Raw genomic sequence first — 24,308 nt, forward strand, 5'->3', positions numbered from 1 at the left:
GTGATTCGAAGGCAGACAGAGGAGTGGGTAAGCTTTATGGTGAAAAAGGTGCCTATTGACTGGAGTTGTTGGTCTTGGATGCTGGAGCTGGGGCATCCTAGGTGCTTGGTTTGAAGAGCGTAGTCGGCTTTCTCTGGTTGGTCCTGAGTTGGAAGTGAGGACAAAAATAGAAAAGCTGGCAGCCATTGAACACTTCTGACTCTGGGCCCATTGCTATAGAAGCTGAGGGTTTGAGTTCTGTTGTCTCAGATGTTTGTGTATTCAGTCTCCTCCTGTATTGAGATTCACATCGGTGTTTTCAAATTTGAATTGAGTGTTTTTTTCTTTCCCTAGATCTTTCCTCACTCCCACAGGTTGTCTGTGTGTATGTTGGAAGTATAGACAAAGTATCTGGGATGCACAGCTGACTCCAAAGTGAAACAGGAACCAAACTGTTCCTTAAGGAAGGTGAAGGGATCCTCATTGTTCAGTGAGTTCAGTTCTTTGATGTTCTTTTTCTGAAATACAAAGGAGAATTTATTTGGTAGCCAGGCTACTTTGTGAAGGAAAAAAGGAAAGATCAGGCAATCTTTGCTAAAGTTTGGGTTTTCAGCCTTAGCAGTCAGGCTTCCCACCTCTCTGAATTGGGAGGACAGGGGACATTTCTTTCCCACATGTCTTACTTCCTTTGCAATGAGAGATGCTTTGGCTCTTTGACTCTATCACAGGAAGGACAGGGCTCTCCTTTAGAGACAATGAAAAAAAAAAGTGATCTTTCTTGGTACGAGCTTTTCTGAGTGTGAAGTTGATATATAAAAGGTCTGTGGAAAAAGTCAGAAAACTGGGTCAGCCATAGTCGTAGAAAAATGATCTTTTTGTTTCTCTTGACATTTCTGGTACAACACCCTCTTTCCTTTAGCACCGTCGTCAAATTCTTACACCTGAGTTGGCCCAGGAGCCAAGAACATTCCGACTCTTGGAATTTCCTTCTCCCTCTGGCTCCTTCTTCCTTCCAACCCTTCCACGTAAGCTTCTTTTAGATCCAGAACCCCTTTGGGGCCATCCACTGTTGCCCACCACTAGCTGGTCTTCGAGGCTGTTCCCCAGGTGGCAGTCCTTTGCCCATCCCAGAGAAGAGAGTGGCTGAGGGCTGCATGGGGAGAGGGGCTTTATACAGGCCAGGTGGGAAGTTAGAGAGTACGAGAACCATTTCTGCTGAATAAAGCAAGGTGGAGAGTCACCTGGGATTGTGGTGCTTTTGTCTGGAACTGCTTTGAGCACCCTGCCTTCTAGAACCAGAATTTACTGGTTCGGGTCTCGAATAGTATGCATATCTAAGGTTATGGATTTGATTTTTATTCCTGAAAAACAGTACCAGAGATTGTGAATAGTGAACATACCTCAGTTCACCAGCCTTGAATCCCCACTTTGCCCATTGGGCTCAGGCAATATGTATTTCTCTCATTAGTTTTTCACTCCAACTCATTGACCCATTCGTAAGGGAACATTGGTAACTAACCACACCACTCTGGGGTCAGACTCCGTTTGGGCCAAATTTCTGTTCAGTTGTTTGCAATCTGAACAAGTTACTAAACTTCTCCAATTTCATTTTGCCCACCAGTAAAATGGGGATAATAAAAGTTATCTTACATAGGATTGATATGAGGAATAAGAAGGGATTCAATGAAAGTTCATTATTATTAGTAGTAGTATTAGTATTGATAACCGTCTCTTCTGCACTCTTTCACTGGTGGGCCCATGACATCAGCAATGCCCAGGTGGTATGGATCTCTGCTGTGTTGGGCACCAGCTGGACCGATGGTGAGGACAGTGAAAGGGTGCTGATGATGGGGTGAGGCAGGAAGCACCCAGGAGCAGCAGCTTTGTGTCAGGAAGGGTATGGAGATGGCAGGAGTCTTGAGGAAAATTCAAAGGGGTTGTGCCCACCTCTGTGGAGCCTGTCTGAGTGAGAAGGACGAACTGCAGCAGTGACCAAGGATCTGCCTGACTATAGGGGGTTTAGGGATTCAGTTGGGCAGCCAGCCTATGGGAAATGGGGGTGAGGGACAGTTCTAGACAAGGAAGTTGTCCCTGTGCCACCTCTGATAGGGAAGATGACCAAACATCAGTGGTTGAATTCAGGTTTTGCACGGGAGAGGGTATGAGCCCACATATAGGACTGATGATTGAGTCTACTTCGAGCAACACATATAAAATGTGATTGATGTGGTAGGATTATCTTGTGGATTAGCATTTATACTATATAATTATATATAAACATAAACAAACATAGCCTTGTTTCTGACTCCATAAACATGACACCATTAGCCTGGATCTATGGTTTGTACCCTCTTCGTGTCACCTACTGACTTTAGGTCACCTGAGGAGCTTTAAAATTACAGATCTGGGTCCCATCCCCAGTGACTGCCTCAATTGGTTTGGCGGGTGCCCAGGCATTGGTATTTTTTGAAAGCTCCCAAGTGATTTTAACGTATGGCCAGGATGAAGAGTCATTGTGCTATAGGGTTGGGCTCCTAGTTGGAAACAGTTTGCACCATCAGGCAATACAGTTTCTGATAGCAGTTAAGCTCCCCTCCTAGATTTTCTGATACAAGATGAGTCATGTTTACAAGTTTGTATCAGCAGAAGAACTACTTTCCTGACCTTGTTTTTTTCTTTGACTGTTCTGGCTCCAGAGTCCTTTGGAAATCCCACTGGGAGATGATTTAGACCAGGGATGCGTAACTTGTTCTGTAAAGGGCCAGACAGTAAATCTTTCCTGTTTCACAGGCCATATGGCCTCTGTCATGACTACTCAGCTGTGCCTCTGTAGCACAAATGCAGCCATACACAATGTGTAAATGCGTGGGCAGGCCATAGTTTCCCTGATTTAGATGATGAGGTCCTGGACATCAAGCTGATGCCTTAACTGGATGAGACGTTGGGAGCCCTTGGGTGGGTATATGTGTATTTTGCATAAGTGAGGAAGAGAAATAAGGCAGACTATGACAGATTAAAAATAAATGCAAATTCCTTGACATTTCCCTCACTGAAGATGGCATTTATGTGCACTCTTCTTGAGTCAATGCAGGTTCTGTGATTGATCAATGGAATATGACAGAAATGAAGGATTGCCAGTTTCTGAGTCCAGGCCTTCAAAGACCAGCAACTTCCACAGTTCTTCCACTCTTCTGGAGGTCAGGATACTTGATCTAGATCTTGGAACCCAGCTGCCATTCTTACTATTGCCTCATCAAGAGCAATAAAATGGGAGTGGATTGATGTGAAATAATGAAAGTAACAATTAGTCCATAGCTCCTTGGTAGAGCAGATTAAATATATTGCAAATTATTTGACATTCTTCTCCATGAGAGGGATGGTCAGTGTTTCCTCCCCTTGACTCTGGGTGGGCTCTGTGATTGCTTAACCAATATTTACTAGAATGAAGTAGAATTTTGCCATTCCTGGCCACTCCCAGGTCTTAAGGATGGGCAACTTTTGTTTTAATTGAGATATAATTGATACATAATACCGTGTAAAGGTACAATGTGTTTGATACATTTATATTTTATAGTATAATTACTGCAGTATTTAGCTAACACTCCTTTATCATATCACATAATCATAATTTCTTTTTTTTATATTGGGAGCAGTTAGGATCTGGTCTTTTAGGAACTTTCAAGTTTATAATATAGTATTGTTGATTATAATCACTATGTTGTGCATTAGATTTCTAGAACTTGATTATCTATGAGTTACAAATTTGTCCCCTTAAATAACATCTCCCCAGTTTCCCCACTGGTAACCATTCTACTCTTTGTTTTTGCAAGTTCAGGTTTTTGGTTTTTCAGATTCTACATGCAAGAGATATCATATAGTATTTGTTCTGTCTGACTTATCTCACTTAGCATAATGCCCTCAGTGTCCATCCATGTTGTTGCAAATGGCAAGTTTTCCATCTTTCTCATGGTTGAATACTATTCCATTGTATATGTATACCACATCTTCTTAATTCACTCATCCATTTACAGGCATTCAGGTTACTTCCATATCTTAGCTATTGTGAATAATGCTGCAATGAACATGGGTGTGTCTCTTCAAGATCCTGATTTCAATTCCTTCAGATACATACCCAGGAGTGGGATTTGGTTTTTACTTTTTTTGAGGAACCACCATACTGTTTTCCATAATGGCTGTGCCATTTTACATTCCCAACAATAGTGTAAAAGTGTTCCCTTTTCTCCACATTCACACTAACTTGTTATCTCCCGTCTTTTTGATAAAAGAGGACTGGTAGTTTTTACGTCCTGTCTCCTAAAATATGTATTCTTGCACACCAGTGGGAAATTGTAAGACCTCAGAGAGATTTAGGGCATGCCTGAAAGGTCCTTTAAGAACCAGAAGCCTCACAGGTAACACAAGGTAGAGAAAACTGTCTTGAAAAGAAATGTAGGTGTGTTTTTCCCCTAATGGAATTGATTCTAAATTGAGAATGCAAAACATTTTTAAAAGAAGTAAAGTAGATTGGACTGAAAGGGACAGAGAAGTAAAAAATAAAGAGGGGCCTTAACATATAAAATGTTATACAAATGTTATATCTATATATCTATATCTATATACTAAATATATAATATAATATATAAATATAATAAATAATATATAAATTATATATAATATAATAATATATATAAATGCAATAAAAATAATGGCCCCAAAGATTACATCCTAATCCCAGAATTTGTGAATATGTTACCTTACGTGGCAAAAAGGGTCTGCAGGTGTGATTAGGTTAAGGGTGGCTCAGTGGGTTAAACGTCTGACTCTTGGCTCAGGTCATGATCTTACAGTTTGTGAGTTCAAGCCCTGTGTCGGGCTCTGCACTGACAGTGCGGAGCCTGTTTGGGATTCTGTCTCTCCCTCTCTCTGCCCTTCCCCAACTTGCTTTCTCTCTCAAAATAAATACACTTAAAAAAATAAAAAGACTCAACTAGCCATTGCTGTCTTTGAAGGTGGAAGGGAGACATGGAACACAGGTGACTCCTAGAAGCTGGAAAAGGCAAGGCAACGATTCTCCCCTAGAGCCTCCAGAGAGAGCATGCCAACATCTTGATTTTGGCCCAGTGGGACCTGTTTTCCACCTCTGACCTCCAGAACTGTAAGATCATGTTTGAGTTGTTTAAGTTATGAAGTTTGTGGTGCTTCTTTTACAGCAGTGATAGGAAACTAACACAGACCTCCAGCTGTCAATGGGCAGGAAGGAAGCAGGCTGAGAAAACTGCTGTGCTGCAAACATGGGCTGTTCCATATGGAAAAGGAAAGATGACTTAGAGGGTAGAACTGATAGTCTAGGGCTAGAACCTGCTCCTGGGGCACAGGGCGGGTCCCTAGTCAAGGAATTGGTGATATGTTCCCAGCTGGACTTCCGAACTGCTATGAACCAGGGAATGCTATGTATGTCTAGACGGTCTCCTTTTAACAGGAAGATCTCATGTGGCCACTGTATGCCTATTCACCATTGCATGTTGGGTCAGTGTGGACAGATAACTTGTCTCTTTAGTTCACAGGTCTTCAGATTGGGAGAAACCTCCCAGTAAGTCATGTCTGTACCTGGACCTGTTTTTGAACAACAGAGAGAGACAGAGTGTGAGTGGGGGAGGGGCAGAGAGAGAGGGAGACACAGAATCCGAAGCAGGCTCCAGGCTCTGGAGCTGTCAGCACAGAGCCCGACTTGGGGCTCGAACTCCCGAACCACGAGGTCATGACCTGAGCTGAAGTCGGATGCTTAACCGACTGAGCTACCTAGGCACCCCAGTCTGAAATGATAAATTGAAGTTAATATTCTATTGGTAGTTATCATTTGAGAATGGAAGCTTTTCATTTTGCTCCATTGGTCTCAAACAGTAACAGTTTTCACACAGGCTGTGTGAGGGATTTGCCTTTAACTGTTAACTGCACCATTTTGTGACTAGCTCCAGTTGTAGCCAAGCTCACAAAATCATTGTTTCTTATTTTGCATTTGTAGACACTTTGGGAATCTCCATTCACTTGCAAGGCGTCCCCATAGTTTGTTTCCTGCTCTTGGTGGTATCTCTTTCATGCAAACTAAGGAAGATAATTATTTGGAGCATGAATCCAAATATGAGATCATTGTTATTGTGTCTCCTATAAAACAAGGTACTGGGCCCAAACCAGAGTTGTTCATTCTAAGCCCCAGGTCACCAAACTGAGGCTCAATTACAGTCTCAACTCTCCCTGAAATGGAATCTGAAACCAGGAGTGAAAAAAACCCAGTCAGTCAGGAGTCACCTGATCAGCAGTGGCTAGCTAATCCGCCTGAGACCCCCACGGTCCCCTATGGGAAAGTAACCTTGCAGCAATCAATAACCAACCTGATTTTCTGCCAACTTTGATTTCCCTGTTTCCACTCCCTTCTGCCTATGAAAGTCTTTCATTTTGCACAGCTCCTCAGAGCTGCTTTCTATCTGTGGGATTGGATGCTGTTTGATTCGAAGTAATTTCTGCTCAAATAAATTCTCAGTTTATCTTTTAACATGTTGTAGATTTGATGGCAGTTTTATCCCTACAAATCCCTACAGCTATTTTTATCTGAATGACTTGTGAATCAGATACATTTCTAGTTTTCATTAAAATTTCACACACCCTTTTCCTGAGAAAATAAGTAACTCATGAAAATCAGGTGTTTCATTTTAAGGAGGCTGTAGGCCTTTATGACCTTACACAGTCAAATTGTCATAATATTTTGTTACCCTACACCTTAAAAAAGTGTATTTATTGATTTGGCGGGGGGGGGGGAGAGGGAGAGAGAGAGAGAGAGAGAGAGAGAGAGAGAGAGAGAACACAAGCAGGGGAGGGGCAGAGAGAGAGAATCCCAAGCAGGCTCCACACTGTCAGTGCAGAGCCCAGTGCAGGGCTTGAACCCATGAACTGTGAGATCATTACCTGAGCCGAAATCACGAGTTGTAAGCTTGACCAACTGAGCCACCCAGGTGCCTCTGTTACCTACATTTTAAAGAGTGTCATGTATTCGGTAACTAAAAATCTGAATATTTTGCCAAAAAAGGCTTCAGTTATATAAAAGCAAATTATTTAAAACACTAATTTGCTGGAAGGTATAAGCAATAAAGGTCCACTTTGATTAACTAAATTTAATGTTGTTAAATTATTTTTTATTTTTTGAAAATTCATTTCATTATGAAATTCCATCAGTCAGAATTTGGTAAATTAGCAATGCAAGTGGACAATAAATTTACATGTATGTATGAACTGGGTTGCAAGGTAAAATGGATTTCCAAACGGCCTGCAGTAAAAAAGAAGTTTGAAAGCAGGATTCTAAGCTTTCTGCAAAGTTCTTGCCTTCAGGCGCCATGCTGAATTCAGAGCTCCAGCAGCCCCCCTCCCGGGATGTGGTCTCCAGAGGCTTGGCCATTCGAAGGCATTCAATGTCAGGGTGCCCTCTGCTGGTCCCAGGAGGCACAGCTGACCACTCAACCAGAGCCTAGCTCCAAGTCTTTGAAAGCTGAAAACAGTGGATTCCTTGGCAGCCAGGCCCTCTCTGTGGCAGCATCCAGGGACAGAGGATGTCACTTGAAGGGGTTTGTGATGAACCAAACACTTGCATTCATAAAGTTATGGTGAGCGAGGTGGTGAACTGAGTCAGCTCATAACAGGTCGTAGGGGCTCACTACGGAGCTTGGACTTGCTGGGTGGTTAGTGAAGAAGGTTTTCCTAGGGGGAGCTGTGTGATCGGGTCTGAGTTTTAGAGAGATTTCTTTTTTTTTTTTAAACATTTTATTTATTTATTTATTAATGTTTATTTATTTTTGAGAGAGACAGAGAGAGAGACAGAGATTCCAAAGAAGGCTCCGTGCTGACACCAGAGAGCCCCATGTGGGGCTTGAACCCAGGAACCATGAGATAGATCATGACCTGAGTCGAAGTCAGACGCTTAACCAACTGAGCCCCCCAGGTCCCCCAGAGAGATTTCTTGACCAAAGTGAGGTGGACAGCCTGGAGTGGGAGTGCCTGGAGGTAGGTGGGCAGTTATGGGCTGAGCCAGGAACCCAGGGGGGTGTGTCCTGTGTCTTCACAGGAGACTGTTCTGTCTGTGAGACTGATCTCGTGGGCTGCTTCAGTGGTCTCTTGTCCTCTGTCTCCTGCTTAGGCTGAGGCGATGGGAAATCAGACGGAGGAGGAGAGTTTAGTTAGAGTACACCCCTCCCTGACATTTGCTTTCCCTTCTGCTTTCCCTCCCTGCTTTCCATTCTGATAGAGAAGCCACAGCTTCAGCTCTGGGTATACCAGTCACTGGCAGGTCCCCCTGCCCCTTCTCCTCCTGGGGGCATGGGGATAGGGGACTCCAGCTGTTGGCAGCTCCCCCCTCCTGTGATTCACCATCTCCTGTTGCTTTCTCTAAACCTGCCTGCACTTTTGTAAATACTCCCTTGCTTATGTTCTCCCCAGTGTACAACTTCTGAGTGTACTTCTATCCCTTGCCAGGTCCTGAGTCATGCCAGAGAGTTTGAACTTTATTGTTCAGGCAGTGGGGAGTCATTGAAGGTTTTAGAGAGGACAGTAGCAAGAGCAGAGGTGTACTGGGGAGAATCTGAAGTGAGCAGGACCGCCCAATCGGCGAGGTTTGACGCAAGTAAACCGAGCCCCCGAGCCCGACGTGGTTGGGTCAGGGAACGGGAGATGGAAGCTGAGGCATTAGATGATTATGCCAGTTGCACATATTATTTGGTAATTAACTTCAAAAACCTGTACATTTAAGGTTGGGGTTTTTAGGGTTGAAAAAATGAGTTTGTCAAAAGTGTTACAATAAGATGTTGTGCTTTGCCTTGGCTCTCAGCCCCTGCCCCTTCCACGCAGGCTGGACCAAGTGGCCGCCCCTTCACTACTGAATGGTGAGCCACAAATATGGCCACACATGGAATTAAAAATTTTCTAGCAGCCATGTTAACAAAAGTAAAAAGACATAGGTGAAACTCAAAATATGCAAAGATCTCCTAACATTCAATAATGTGAGCAGAAACAACCCAATTAAAAACAGGCCAAAAATCTGAACAGACACCTCACAAAGAAGACATACAGGTGGCAAATAGGTATATGAAAAGATATTCCACCATCATATGTCATTAGGAGATTGCATATTAAAACAACAGAGATTATTCCGCACCTATGGAAATGGCCAGGATCTGGAACACTGACAACACCAAATGCTGGTGGGGATGTGGAACAGCAGGAATCATTGCTGGTGGGAGTACACAATGGTACAGCCTCTTTGGAAGACAGTCTGGCAGTTTGCTCTTTGTTCTGTCTTGTTTTGTTTTTCTACAAAGCTAAATGCAGAGTCTGACCATATGATCCAGCAATTGCATTCCACACAAAATTTACACATGAATGTTTATAGTAGCCTTTAGGGTTTCAGAATATCATATCCCTCCCACCCCCCCACTCCCTCCCGCCAATATCATCCAAGATGTTGTATTTATACCTTGTGAATATTTTAGAAATTCAATTGTTTAAGAAAATAATTTGTTACCATTTTTTAAAGTTTATTTATTTATTTTGAGGGGGAGAGGGGCAGAGAGAGAGAGAAAGAGAGAGAGAGAGAGAGGGAGAGAGAGAGAATCCCAAGCAAGCTCTATGCTGGATCTCATGAACCGAGAGATCATGCCCTGAACTGAAATCAAGAGTGGAATGCTTAACCGACTGAGCCACCCAGCCACCCCTGTTACCAACATTTTAATTTATTAAGTATTTCACATTATTTGTTTTGAAACATCCCTAAACATAAAGGTAACATAAAGTTTGAAGAACTAATTCTCTGGACCCAGAAGGCCTTTATGTATTTATATATAAATAGATTAATACTTTACAGAGATTTGTTTTCTGGACAGCATAATAGATAATTTTAATTAAAACTGAAAAGTCTCATATTGACAAGACAAATGTTTGTTTTGTTTGGGGAAAAGCAAACAAGAAACTATGTTTAAATCACCGATTAGGCTGTATGCTAGAGAACACCTTAGTTTGGATTTGCCCAACCTGATAATTTTCCTTTTCATTAGTCTAAACACCTTATTTGCATGGAAAAATTATCAAAGAATCAACAGTACCAAACCAACTACCCTACCAGTTTACCATAATACATGCATTTTACTCTTCTCTTTAACTTTTTATTAGAAATAATAATAGAAAAAGTTGAAAAAATGTGCAGGGAATTTACACATTTCATTCATCTAGCTTCCTCTAATGGCAGCAATTTAAATAACCATCATTGTCAGCCTGGCCAGGGTAGCTACCAGTGAGTTCTTCAAGAGACTAGAACGCCCCTCGCCAACACATTGGCTATTGGTCCCTCAGGTCATCCTTGGGGGCGGGGGTGATTAATGGGCAGATAGCTAGGTTAAACACAATAGATGTGTTCCAACATCCCCAGCATTTCCCTGAGCCTCTGGTACAGCAGCGGCTCAACCTGAGCTTCATATGTATGTAGAACATCAGCACACTGGGGCAATGACTAATTCACCTTAGGGTTTCTAGAAATGAAATAGTTGGAGATCCTTCTGAGGTGCTGCTTCACATATATGAGAAAAAATATCTAGGTGTGGCAGGCGGAAAACCTAACTTGAATTGCTTATAGTGAGGATTCATTCTTACCCACTTTCCAGATTTAAGGAAGATCACACACCTGAAGCCCTTTGAGGCAAAGGCCAGGTCCCTTTGAAGAAGAATTTTGCATGGTGTGTTGTAGACCGAATAGTTCCCATCCCACCCCCATTCATATGTTGAATCTCTAACTCTCAAAGTGACTATTTTTGGAGATAGGGCTTTTAAAGGAGTGATTAAGGTTAAATGAAGTCATTACTAGTGGGGCCCTAATCTAAGTATGACTGCTGTCCTTGTAAGAAAAGGAAGAGGCACCAGGGATGCGAATGCACAGAGGCAAGGCCATGAGGGGTCACAAGCCAGAAGGAAAGAAGCCCCAGGAGAAACCAAAGCTGCCCCAACCTTGATCTGGGACTTCCAGCCTCCGGAACTGTGAGAAACAAATTTTTGTTTTTGAGCCGCCTACTGTGTGGTATTTTGTTACGGCAGCCCAAACAGACTGATACAAGGTGACAGGTAAACAAGTAGGACTCTTCCTTCCCCTAAGCCTTCCCCAGAGTCACTTGTGGCCATTTACCAGAGGACTGTGCGCTGGGAAGACAGAAGGACTTTCCAGGGGTTTCAAATATTGGCTCCATACGGATGCTGATCCCCAGAGATGCAAAACGCTGCTGTGGTCCGTCAAGCCACATGGAAGATTATAAAGGCCAGGAGACAGATGGACTTTGGATCTGTGTCTGTCTGAAGACCCAGCCTTAGATTATTTTCTCAGGCTTAGAATTTATCTAATTTAAATCAATAAATGTAGTGATTGGCAGCAGGCCCATTTTGGGTTCCTTCTCATAGAGTGAAGGTTACTATGAAGAAAATGCAAAGGGGAAGCCTGAGGATTCTTTCTCACCCCTGCCAAGATAATAAACTAAAAACCCCAAAGCAGTACTACATACCTGGTGGAATGACTAGAATCAGTGCCATTATCAAAGACTTGAAAGTTGCAAGGGTATTAATTTCACATCCCCATTTAACTTGCCTTTTTGGCTGATACAAATACTGCACAGGTTGCAGAGAATGCCAGTAGATCATCATAAACTTAACCGGCTTGTAAAGCCAATTGAAGCTGCAGATCGGCACGTAATGTCCTTACTGGAGCAAATAAACACAGCCCCTGAGATCTAGTATACAGCTAGTGACCTGGAAAATGTTTTTTAAACCCCATAGCTAAGAGCAACGATGACCAGAAGCAGTTTGCCTTCACATGCAAGACTGTATTGCCTCACATCTATACCAACTCTCTAATTCCTTATCATAGTAAGACCTGGGGACCTGGTGCTGGTCCATTATATTGATGACATTAAGTGTATCTGGTAAGCTAGAAATAGCAAACACACTAGATGCCTTAGAAAGATAAATGCATGCTAGTGAAATGCAGTCAGAGGTCTGCTATACTGATGAAATTTCCAGGGGTCCAGTAGTCTAAGACATCTCAGAATGTCCCCTAGAAAGTTATAGACAAGTTGTTGGACCTTGTATTTCCCAGCGTGAAAACAAACAAACAGACAAAACCCCAAATGCTTAATGGGCCTCTTTGGATTTTAGGGTTAACACATTCCTTGTCTGGGCATGTTGTTTCAGTCCACATACCAAGTAACTCATAAAGCTGCTAGTTTTAATGGGTCCGAGAGCCAGAAAAGATTATGCCGAACGTCTAGGCTTGGATGCAAGTTTATTTGCCCCTTGGGCCTTAAGAATTAAAAAAGCCCAGGGGCGCCTGGGTGGCTCAGTTGGATACACATCCAACTCTTGATTTTGGCTCAGGTCATGATCTCATGGTTCATGGTTTGAGCCCCCATTGGGCTCTGCACTGACAGTGTGGAACCTGCTTGGGATTGTCCTCTCTCTATCCCTTTCCCTCTGTCCCTCCTGTGTGTTCTTTCTCCACCCCCCCCCCCCCATAAGTAAAATAAGCCTAAAAAAAAAAAAAAAAAGAACAGACCCACTGGTTTTAGAAGTGTTTGTGGCAGATACAGGTGCTGCATGGAGCTCTTACAAGCCCCAGGCTCAAGGATGACAGGGAACATCCCTGGGGTTTTAGAGTAAGGCCAAGTCCTCTTCTGCTTTGCTGAAAATCAGCTCCTGAATTGCTGTTTGTTCATTACAGAGTCTGAATTCCTAACTGAGACATGAAATGACTATCCAACTTAACTGCCCACCATGAGCTTGGAATGAACTGATCGGCCAAACCATAAAATTGGACAGGCACAGGGATATTCTATTTAAAGAACAATAGTACATAGGAGACCAGGCCCAGGCATATCTGAAAGGCAGAAGTAAACTTCATAAACTGGTAGCTCAGACTCCCACAGTATTTGCTCCTTCAGCTTTTCCAACTATTTCTTAGTTCACAGCAGAATCTTATGGGGGAGATCTAAACATCAAGGAGAAAAATTGTAGGCCTGATTGGATGTATGTATGGGTCTGCATAGTATGCTGGCCCCAGCCGGAAATAGGGGGCTATTGTCATTTCACGATAGCCCCTTCAAGTTGCCCTGAAAAATAATGATGAAGGGAAATCCTCCCACTGGGCAGAAATTGAGATGGCATATTTGGCTATTCATTTCATGTCGGAGGAGATCTATGATACAGATCTACATCAATCTGTGGGCTAATGAGTTGGCTAGCTGGGCAGGGACTTGGAAAGAAAACGATTAGAAAACTGGCTGCAAGGAGGTGTGGAGAGTGGCATGCAGATGAACTTCTCAGAATGGACATGGAATGTGAAGATATTTGTGTTCCAAACAAGGGCCTACCAAAGGGAATCTACTGGAGAGGATGCTGTCAATAAATGAGAGGTCAAGGTGTCCCACCCTGTGGATGTCAATCTTCCCCCAGGCACTTGCCTACTCAGTGGGTCCATGTACAAAGTGACCATGGTGGCAGATATGGACGTTATGCCTGGACTCAGCAGGTTGATTTCCTTTCAACAAGTTGGATTTGGTTATTGCCACTGCACAGTGCCCAAACCACCATCAGCATAGATCAACAGAAAACCCCTGGTATGGCACCATTTCCTGGTGAAACCACCCAGTTCCCTATTGGCAGATTGTTTATACTGGACTCTTCCATTATGAAGTCAAAGCTTTCTTCTTGGATACCTATACATTTTGTGTATTGGTTTGTCTTCTCAACTCATAGTACTTTTGCCAGGAACGCCATTTGTAGACTTACTGAATGACTTTATCTATGTCCCATACAGCATCGCTTCTGACTAGGAGTTACATTTTTCAGTAAAGAAATTATGGCAACAACTCACACTCAGGTAATAATAATTCATTAGCTTTGCCATATGCAGCTCTCTTGATAGAATAGTGGGATGGTCTTTTGAAGAGTCAAATGTGGTGCCAGCTAAAATACAACACTCTGAGAGTTCTGTCTTGCTGCAAGCAGTGTATTCCTTAAACCACTGGTTTGTAAATGTTGCTATCTTCCTCATGACGGAAATGCAGAGGTTCAAGAACCAAAGGGTGTAATGGGGGAGAGAGCTCCTCTTACTGTTAAACCAAATGACATACTGTAGGAGCTTTTTCTTCTTCGTCTGGGACCTAAGCCTCCATGGAGAGGAGGTTCTAATGCCCAGGAATGAAAGAAATGCTTCCCTTAGGGAATATAGTCAGGATCTGAGGAATTGGAGGTTGGGATGCCTGATAGCCATCTGGCCCCTCATGTCAGTGAATAAACAGGTAGAAAGGAGGGATCTTACTGCTCGGGGTGATTGATGCTGACTATTCAGGGAAAACTAGGTTGTTGCTACTCAGTGGAGGTAAATAGGACTGTGTCTGGAACCCAAGGGATTCCCTAGAGCAGGTCTTATTACTTCTCTGCCCAGTAGTTTCGGACAATTGAAAACTGTAGCACCCAATAAAGAAAAGCACCAAGGACTCAGAGTCCACAGAAGCAAAGATGTGATTCCCACTCCAGGTGAAGAAGAAGAGCATCAGGCTGAGGTACCCGTAGAGACAAGGGGAACATGTGATAGTTAGTGGAAGAAGGCAGCCATGGTTATCAAACTAGAGACCTTGTGAGGAGCTATAGAATCAAGTAGTCTCTCAATTAACTGCTTAACTGTTTCCTCCTCACTCCTGCCTTTTCCTCCAACCACCGCACGTGAGTAAAAAGTTTCAGTTGGGATTATGACCACATTGACCTAACTTGTGATCATTCAGAAGCTAATATTTTTTTATATTTTTCTTGGGATAGGGAACAGAGAGTTCTCACCCATGGAGGAAGAGCGTGGACCTGAGGGGCAAAAGGCTTAGACTATGCTGGATGACTTCCAGTGACCCTTCAAGATCCACTGGAAAGAAATTGGAGGGTGGGTAGAGAGTGAGATCAGGGTATTCCTGATTCCTTCTCTCTGGGGTCACCCCAGTCTATTTTTCTTGAGGAGGGTCATGGCTCCTATTATGTTGTCATTTCCACAAAGCTCTCTCTGTGGGTTCTGGTAACCTTTTCCTCCTCTTGTCCATTCGGGCCTATGGGGAGGAAGGGGTGTATCCTATCGTTACTAGCCCTGGGGTTGGGCGCTATGCCTTGGGATTTCCCTATACTCTGCCCATATCTTTATAAATAGCTCCTTTATTACATTTAACTCAAATTGCCAAATTCTGAATGTGTCATATGTTTCTTGTTAGGACCTGATTGGCACAGCATGCCTCCCAAGTTCGCCCAAGCGGACTTGAAAGACTTTGATGTGGGAGAGACGTTCTCTCTCTTGAAAAGATGTAAATGACTGAGCATACAGTTCTGATTCTCACAGAAAATTATCTTACAGACATGAGGGAACCTGGCCTTAGTAATGAACGTCAGTTCAGAGAGAACTAAATACATGCTGATCCTTGCTGACATTGTGGAATTATCGTATCAGCCATTCTGATCCTGTGCTACTTCTAGACTGCCAATGACGGGATCGAGTAAATATTTTGATCACTTTGAATTGGATTTTTCCAGCTTTTTAAGCTCAAAGTAAATTTAACTGATTGGTTCTTGTGAGTAGAATTGAGGAGTCAAGGGGTACACACATTTATTTTTTTCATAGCTCCTGCAAAATTGCCTTCCAAAAAGGCTGTGTTAATTCTCACATTCATCCATACAGTGAGTGAATCTGTTTCTTCACCGCCATTGCCATCTTAAAAAAAAAAAAAAAAGTTTATTTATTTATCCTGAAAGAGAGAGAAAGAGAGAGAGAGGAGAGACAGAGTGCACATGTGTGAGTAGGAAAGAGTCAGAAATAGAGACAGAGAGAGAGAGACAGAGAGAGAATTCCAAACAGGCTCTGTGCCGTCAGTCCAGAGCCTGATGCGAGGCTCGATCCCACCAACCATGAGATCATTACCTGAGCCAAAATCAACAATCAGACGCTTAACTCTGAGCCACCCTGGTGCCCCACCTACCACCTTTTTAATTTGTGCCTTCCTGTTGGGTGGAAATGGAATCTCATTGTTGCTTTGATTCTCATTTTGCTAATTACTAGTATGGTTAACTATAATTACGTTTATTTGTTGGATATTTATATTTTCTTCTCAGTGAAATGCTTTTTACATCTGTAGTTTATTTTCCTATAAAATTACTTGCATTTTAAAATTGATTAGTAGGAACTATTTAAAAACTTTGAATATTAGGTATTAGCTTATTGGATGCATTGCACATATTTTCTCCCACATACTTTTTCTTTTAACTTTCACCTATGTGTTTTGTCAGGTTTGTCCAAAATTCTAAAATTTTGGTGATGTTCAATTTACCATCTTTTGTTTCAAGACTGTTGCATTTTGTGTGATGTGGATCATTGGGCTAAAAGTTCTCTGTCACTTGGCTCTTTGTCCAGGAATTTCAAACTTTAGGCATTTAACCTAAACTTTTCCTTCAATGTTTTACTGCAAGCTGTCTGATGAGGCTTTGAGTGTTTGTTTCTTATTTTGTGGTTGCACATGAATGTACAATTTGATCAAAAGATGTTTTAAATTCAGAGAAATATACCTTGATGTTGGTCCTTTAGAGTTGGGCTCTTTTGTCTTGATGCCTTTAATATTTCTATTTATTTCTATTTATTATTTGGTGAGGCGTGTGGAGGTAATTTTTGCTAATTTGTCTTTCATTTTCACACGAAGGAGAGGAAACTGTTGACCCACAACCTAAAGTCTGGGTTTTCACAGAGGACCCAGCTTCAGGAAGGTGTGATGATGGATCAGCCCACAGGGAAGTAAGTCTTAGACAATGGGCTTGGGCTGCTTAGAGGAGCAGAGGTTTGGGCAAGTTCAACTATATCATCCCACCCACGTTTGGTAAAAGCTGTACTGCAGAGGTCGCCCTGGGAATTTCCTTGGCATTTTCCCATTTTCCTAAATCTACTCAAGTACAAATGGCCTGTGCTGTTCTCTGTGGTGCATGGTACACATCATGTTGCCCCATTAGTTTGACCAAGGTTAGTGCCAGTTCTTTTCCAGTAGCAGGGCCCAAACCAGACTGCCAAGCTTGCTTGTTAGTAGCCCTTGATGGGATGTAAGCTACAGTGGCCCTAGTCTTTTCAGGGGTCCCAAGGGAACTGATGAGCACGGCAGCAGGAAGCCCTGCATTGAGGAGTTGGGAGTTATAGATTCCAAGCCCAGTTCTACTACTAATTTGATTCTGTGTATTTGTCAACTGTGGGGGCCAGGTAACCTCTACTTTCTACCACTTCTTGGTTCCTTCTGCTTTATTCATGTTAGCTTGGCTACGTGAATAAGTTTTTATGGAGATTGTGCATCTATGAACAGATTATAGAGATTCTAGTGATGTTGAATGAGCAAGCTCTCTCACCCTACCTGGTGTCCATTGATGTTGCCTCCACTTATCAAGATCATGGGCATGTTTGTTTGTTTGTTTATAAATTTACATCCAAGTTATTTAGCATATAATGCAATAATGATTTCAGGAGTAGATTCCAGTGATTCATCCCCTACATATAATACCCGGTGCTGATCCCAACAAGTGTCCTCCTTAATGTCCCTTGCCCGTTTAGCCTACCTCCCCACCCAAAACCCCTCCAACAACCCTCAGTTTGTTCTCTGTATTTAAGAGTCTCTTATGTTTTGTTCCCCTCCCTGTTTTTGTATCATTTTTGCTTCCCTTCCCATTGTTCATCTGTTTTGTATCTTAAATTCCACCAAAAAACTGCTAGAACTGATCCATGAATTCAGCAAAGCCGCAGGATATAAAATCAGTGCACAAAAATCGGTTGCATTTCTATACACCAATAAGGAAGCAGCAGAAAGAGAAATCAAGGAATTGATCCCATTTACAATTGCACCAAAAACCATAAAATACCTAGGAATAAACCTAACCAAAGAGGTGAAAAATCTGTATACTGAAAACTATAGAAAGCTTATGAAAGAAGTTGAAGAAGACACACAAAAAATGGAAAAAGATTTCATGCTCATAGATTGGAAGAACAAATATTGTTAAAATATCTATACTACCCAAAACAATCTACATATTAAATGCAATCCTATCAAAATAACACCAACATTCTTCACAGAGCTAGAACAAACAATCCTAAAATTTGTATGGAACCATAAAAGACCCTGAATAGCCAAAGCAATCCTGAAAAAGAGAACCAAGACTGGAGGCATCACAATTCTGGACTTCAAGATGTATTACAAAGCTATAATCATCAAGACAGTATGGTACTAGCACAAAAACAGACACTCAGATCAATGGAACAGAATAGGGAACCCCGGGGGCGCCTGGGTGGCGCAGTCGGTTAAGCATCCGACTTCAGCCAGGTCACGATCTCGCGGTCCGGGAGTTCGAGCCCCGCGTCAGGCTCTGGGCTGATGGCTCAGAGCCTGGAGCCTGTTTCCGATTCTGTGTCTCCCTCTCTCTCTGCCCCTCCCCCATTCATGCTCTGTCTCTCTCTGTCCCAAAAATAAATAAACGTTGAAAAAAAAAAAAAAAGAATAGGGAACCCAGAAATGAACCCACAAACGTATGGCCAACTAATCTTTGACAAAGGAGGAAGGAATAGCCAATGGAATAAAGACAGTCTCTTCAGCAAATGGTGTTGGGATAACTGGACAGCAACATGCAGAACTGGACCACTTTCTTATACCATATACAAAAATAAATTCAAAATGTGAGACATCAAAATCCTAGAGGAGAAAGCATGCAGAAATCTCTTTGACCTTGGCTGCATCAACTTCTTACTCAACACGTCTCCGGAGGCAAGGGAAACAAAAGCAACAATGAACTATTGGGACCTCATCAAGATAAAAAGCTTCTGCACAGTGAAGGAGACAATCAGCAAAACTAAGAGGAAACCATTGGAATGGGAGAAGATATTTGCAAATGACATATCAGATAAAGGGTTAGTATCCAAAATCTATAAAGAACTTATCAAACTTAACACCCCAAAAACAAATAATCCCGTAAAGAAATGGGTAAAAGACATGAATACACACTTTTACAAAGAAGACATCCAGATGCCTAACAGACACATGAAAAGATGCTGAACATCACACAGCATCAGGGAAATACAAATCAAAACCACAATGAGATTCCACCTCATACCTGTCAGAATGGTTAACATTAATAACTCAGGCAACAACAGATGTTGGCGAGGATGTGGAGAAAGAGTAACACTTTTGCACTGCTGGTGGGAATGCAAGCTGGTGCAGCCACTCTGGAAAACAGTATGGAGGTTTCTCAAAAAATTAAAAATAGAACTATCCTAGAACCCAGCAATTGCACTCCTAGGTACTTGTCCAAAGGATACAGGTGTGCTGTTTCAAAGGGGCACATGCACCCAATAGCAGTGCTATTGACAATAGCCAAAGCATGGAAAGAGCCCAAATGCCCATTGATGGATGAATGGATAAAGAAGATGTGGGAGGAGGTCAAACTTTCACTCTTCACAGATGACTTGATACTCTATATGGGAAACCCAAAAGATTCCACCAAAAAACTGCTAGAACTGATTCATGAATTCAGCAAAGTTGCAGGATATAAAATCAATGCACAGAAATCAGTTGCATTGCTATACACCAAATGAAGTGACAGAGAAATCAAGGAATCAATCCCATTTACAGTTGCACCAAAAACCATAAAATACCTAGGAATAAATCTAACCAAAGAGGTGAAAAATCTATACACTGAAAACTATAGAAAGCTTATGAAAGAAATTGAAGAAGACACAAAGAAATGGAAAAGGATTCCATGCTCCTGGATAGGAAGAACAAATATTGTTAAAATGTCGATACTACCCAAAGCAATCTACATATTCAATGCAATCCCTATCAAGTAACACCAGCATTCTTCACAGAGCTAGAACAAATAATCCTAAAATTTGTATGGAGCCAGAAAAGACACCAAATAGCCAAAGCAATCTTGAAAAAGAAAACCAAAGCAGGAGGCATCACAATCCCAGACTTCAAGCGATACTACAAAGCTGTAATCATCAAGACAGTATGGTACTGGCACAAGAACAGACACTCAGATCAATGGAATAGAATAGAGAACCCAGAAATGGACCCACAAACGTATGGCCAACTAATCTTTGACAAAGCAGGAAAGAATATCCAATGGAATAAAGGCAGTCTCTTCAGCAAGTGATGCTGGGAAAACTGGACAGCGACATGCAGAAGAATGAACCTGGACCACTTTCTTACACCATACACAAAAATAAACTCAAAATGGATGAAAGACCTCAATGTAAGACAGGAAGCCATCAAAATCCTCAAGGAGAAAGCAGGCAAAAACCTCTTTGATCTTGCCCACAGCAACTTCTTACTCAATATGTCTCTGGAGGCAAGGGAAATAAAAGCAAAAATGAAGTACTGGGACCTCATCAAAATAAAAAGCTTCTGCACAGTGAAGGAAATAATCAGCAAAGCTAAAAGGCAACCGACAGAATGGGAGAAGATATTTGCAAATGACATATCAGATAAAGGGTTAGTATCCAAAATCTACAAAGAACTTATCAAACTCAACACCCAAAAACCAAGTAATCCAATGAAGAAATGGGCAAAAGACATGAATAGACACTTCTCCAAAGTAGACATCCAGATGGCCAACCGACACATGAAAAAATGCTCAACATCACTCATCATCAGGGAAATACAAATCAAAACCACAATGAGATACCACTTTACACCTGTCAGAATGGCTAACATTAACAACTCAGGCAACAACAGATGTTAGCAAAGATGTGGAGAAAGAGGATCTCTCTGCATTGTTGGTGGCAATGCAAGCTGGTGCAGCCACTCTGGAAAACAGTATGGAGGGTCCTCAAAAAACTAAAGATAGAACTACCCTACAACCCAGCAATGGCACTACTAGGCATTTATCCACGGAATACAGGTGTGCTGTTTCGAAGGGACACATGCACCTCCATGTTTATAGCAGCACTATCAATAATAGCTAAAGTATGGAAAGAGCCCAAATGTCTCTCGATGGATGAATGGATAAAGAAGATGTAGTATATATATATATACAATGGAGTCTTACTCAGCAATAAAAAAGAATGAAATCTTGCCATTTGCAACTACGTGGATGGAACTAGAGGGTATTATGCTAAGTGAAATTAGTCAGAGAAAGACATGTCAAATGACTTCACTCACATGAGGACTTTAAAACAGATGAACATAAGGGAAGGGAAATAAAAATAATATAAAAACAGGGAGGGGGACAAATCAGAAGAGACTCATAAATATGGAGAACAAATAGAGGGTTGCTGGAGGGGTTGTGGGAGGGGGGATGGGCTAAATGGGTAAGGGGCACTAAGGAATCTACTCCTGAAATCATTGCTTCACTATATGCTAACTAATTTGGGTATAAATTTTAAAAAATAAAAAATAAAGTTAACAACAAAGATGTGGTATGTGTGTATATATATATATACACAGACATACACACAGACACACACACACACACACACACACACACACACTGGGATATTACTCAGCAATCAAAAAGAATGAAATATTGCCATTTGCAACAACATGGATAGAACTAGAGTATATTGTGCTAAGCAAAATTAGAGAAAGACAAATATCATATAACTTTACCATATGTGAAATTTAAGATACAAAAAAGATCATGGGCATGTTAGGTGAGCAAACTAGTGGGGCTTGTTAGCAAACAAGCGTGGATGATAATATCTTAGAGCTTAAAAATTGGAATCTGGACTTAGTGAGCTCATAAAATTATTTTCATGTCTAGGATCTTTGGCTTTACGAGTACTTACTTGAATTCAATTCAAGCCACGCTTAATGGTGTGCATATTTCATTGTTGTAAGTGACAACAAAACATTAATAGAAAGAACCTGGCAAGCTGGGTTATGTTTACATAGCAGAATCACATTCTTTACTTTTTATAACCAGCATAAATATTGATAGTCCTCTCAAATACAGCTAGGGTAACATGTAATTTTATTATCTATCCCTCTAAGACAAAAGTTCTGGTCCATTTCTTCAGTAGATGGGCTGTCTGCTCCTCAATTATGTACCCCAGTGGTTCAGTTCTTCCCTATTATCACCATCACTCCTATTCTAATTTCTCTTATACTCATTCACACTAAAGTTTAAACGGGGAACTTCAGAATGGATACTGATTGCTGGGAACTCTGGAAAGTACTGGATTCTCTGAATATTGGGAAGTGAGGGAAAGGTCAGGATCAAGTGGAATAAAGAGGACACATGTCATCATAAAACATAGATTTTTACACCCTCCTTCTGGGCATGGAAAATTCAAGCTAGATCCAATGGCTTTTGAATCACTGAAAATACAGCTTTCTGGGTTGTGTCGCTTGGGACCTCTGAGCATCTCTTGGGCTCATGCCTCCTCTCCACATTTGTGGTTCATGCACCCAACCGATTATACTCTCTTTTCAGAGGTCTGAGCATCAGTTTGGCAGAAGGTCTCCTCCTGAGGTCTGGGCATCCGTCCTACAAGTTCCTTCCTTTGAGCTCCTAGGCTTTTTTGTTCTCTCTGGTTTCTTTCCTGCAATTAACTATCTGGGATCCCTTAGTACTTCCTTGTTACTCTGACATGTTTTCTAAACAATTCCCTTTGTTTGAAATTCCTGGTGTGGGTTCTGATTTCCACACTAGATCCTGATTGAAACAGAAGCCTAAAGAATTTGGGGGCCAGATGATAGGACTATTTAGATGCCATTTTATGGTGAGCCTCCCAAGAAAGGTATGTTGACTGATGCGTAATGGAGAGGCTCTTCAATTGGACAGAGGGGACCCAAGAGAGGTGACCCTGGCTGAGCCTGGCTTTGAACACCAGTGTGCCTGAATTCATTTTCACACTGTCTCCTGGGGTGACAGATAAACTGGAAGCCAAAAATGATGGGTTTGATGTCTCCACAGGAAAGGACCATGTTCATCCAAGGCTAACAGGGAGATGGGGGTGAAAAGTATGAGAGGTTGAGCAAGAAGATTCCTTTCAGGGTTGGGAAAAGGGGCTCATGGAAGTGCTTGCCTAGGAGGTTCTATTTTAGCCCTTCCCCCAACCTCCCTGTAGCTAGGCAGTTAAATATGAAGTTGATTCCAGTCTGTCTTTTGAAATTCACCTCAGTCAAGTTAACTTGTGCCTCAGAAGGTTTTCATGCTTGATCTCAGCAGATGGGGTGTGGAGGTGGGAGTGGAGGCATAAAAAAACATGATACAAAAATAATAATAATAGTAACTGTTACCATTAGTTGAGAACCTACAAATGTCCTGCATTACTAGAACAGAGAGGGTGGGAGAGAAGTTGGGTTCTGGGGCTCTGTTGTTAGAGAAATCAGTGCCAACCATTTTAATCCTTAGGCAGTTCTGGGTCCACTGCATTTTGGGGGCACCAGAGACCAGGTTTGCATCAGTTATGGGTGCACCACTCAGTACCTGTGGCTTCCCAAGGGGATGAGGTGCATCTCTGAGGGGCTGAAAGAGTATAGTAGGCTTTCAGCTTAACCTTTCTTTCAAGGGTGGCCTGAGGTGGTTCAGGCATGGTTGGATGAGTGGGAATGCCATGTGGGAACCCTGACTAAAGCACACAGCTAATTTTGCAATCACAAAACTCCCTTAGTGGAACTGTAAAGGGCAAGCTTGATTGCCCCAGCAGATGGACTTGCCTTGTGGAGGGCCTGGCATTCCAGGTGTAGCCCAAGTGACAAGGCAGGACAATTGAGCTCCGGGGAAGTCCCGCAGTCTCCCCTTGCTGAGCAGCCTGGGGTCTGTCATCAACTCTATTTCCCCGTAGGTGTGGCTCGGTGCCTCCTTCTCAAGGAGCTCAGGCTGGTCACACTCATGCTGATGCTGTGATTTCTTCATCTGAGTCTCACAGGATCTTCTGGCATATGATTGCCACACCCCACCCAGCCAGGTGGGACCTCCCCATACTTCCCAAATAAATGACAGTCTCGGTCACTGCTCTTGGGAGCTATTGGAGCTGTGATTCAGTCCCCTGCACTTTCGATAAAGGTCCTTCCTTGCCCGCTGATAGCTGGCAAGTTCTCCAGCTCTTCTTTGTGCTTTAGGGCTCAGGGAAGAGATGCGGCCATGCCGGGCTCAGTCCAGCGCGGGGTCAGTGGTTTCCAGGAGTTACTAGGATCTTGGCAGAGATGCCCTGGCCTGGGGCCGCCCCCCCTGCTCCCAGACAGAAGCAGTTGCCGATGGGAGGA

At 42.4% G+C, this 24,308-nt stretch overlaps 1 protein-coding gene and 1 pseudogene across 6 annotated transcripts in view; one reads left to right on the forward strand and one right to left on the reverse strand.

Moving 5' to 3' along the window:
- Positions 1–24,308, forward strand: part of IL36G (interleukin 36 gamma) — a 165,976-nt gene that overhangs the window by 136,425 nt on the left and 5,243 nt on the right. The window contains exon 1 of one of the 6 annotated variants that reach the window (XM_086700601.1): positions 5,025–5,134. The exons of 2 other annotated variants lie outside the window; for them this stretch is intronic. Coding sequence is in view for 2 of the 4 variants with exons in the window: in XM_086700596.1 (XP_086556722.1) it covers positions 24,039–24,133 (95 nt within the window). In the remaining 2 variants the exon portion in view is untranslated. Of the gene's footprint in view, positions 1–5,024; positions 5,135–23,467; positions 24,211–24,308 lie in introns of those variants that run through there. 3 more of the 6 variants (XM_086700596.1, XM_086700600.1, XM_086700598.1) reach the window with 3 other exon arrangements.
- LOC147582384 (uncharacterized) lies at positions 55–23,635 on the reverse strand (annotated as a pseudogene).

The sequence above is a fragment of the Puma concolor genome, chromosome A3, assembly GCF_028749965.1.
Source record: "Puma concolor isolate L17-30 chromosome A3, mPumCon1.1.hap2, whole genome shotgun sequence".
NCBI classification, from domain to species: domain Eukaryota; kingdom Metazoa; phylum Chordata; class Mammalia; order Carnivora; family Felidae; genus Puma; species Puma concolor.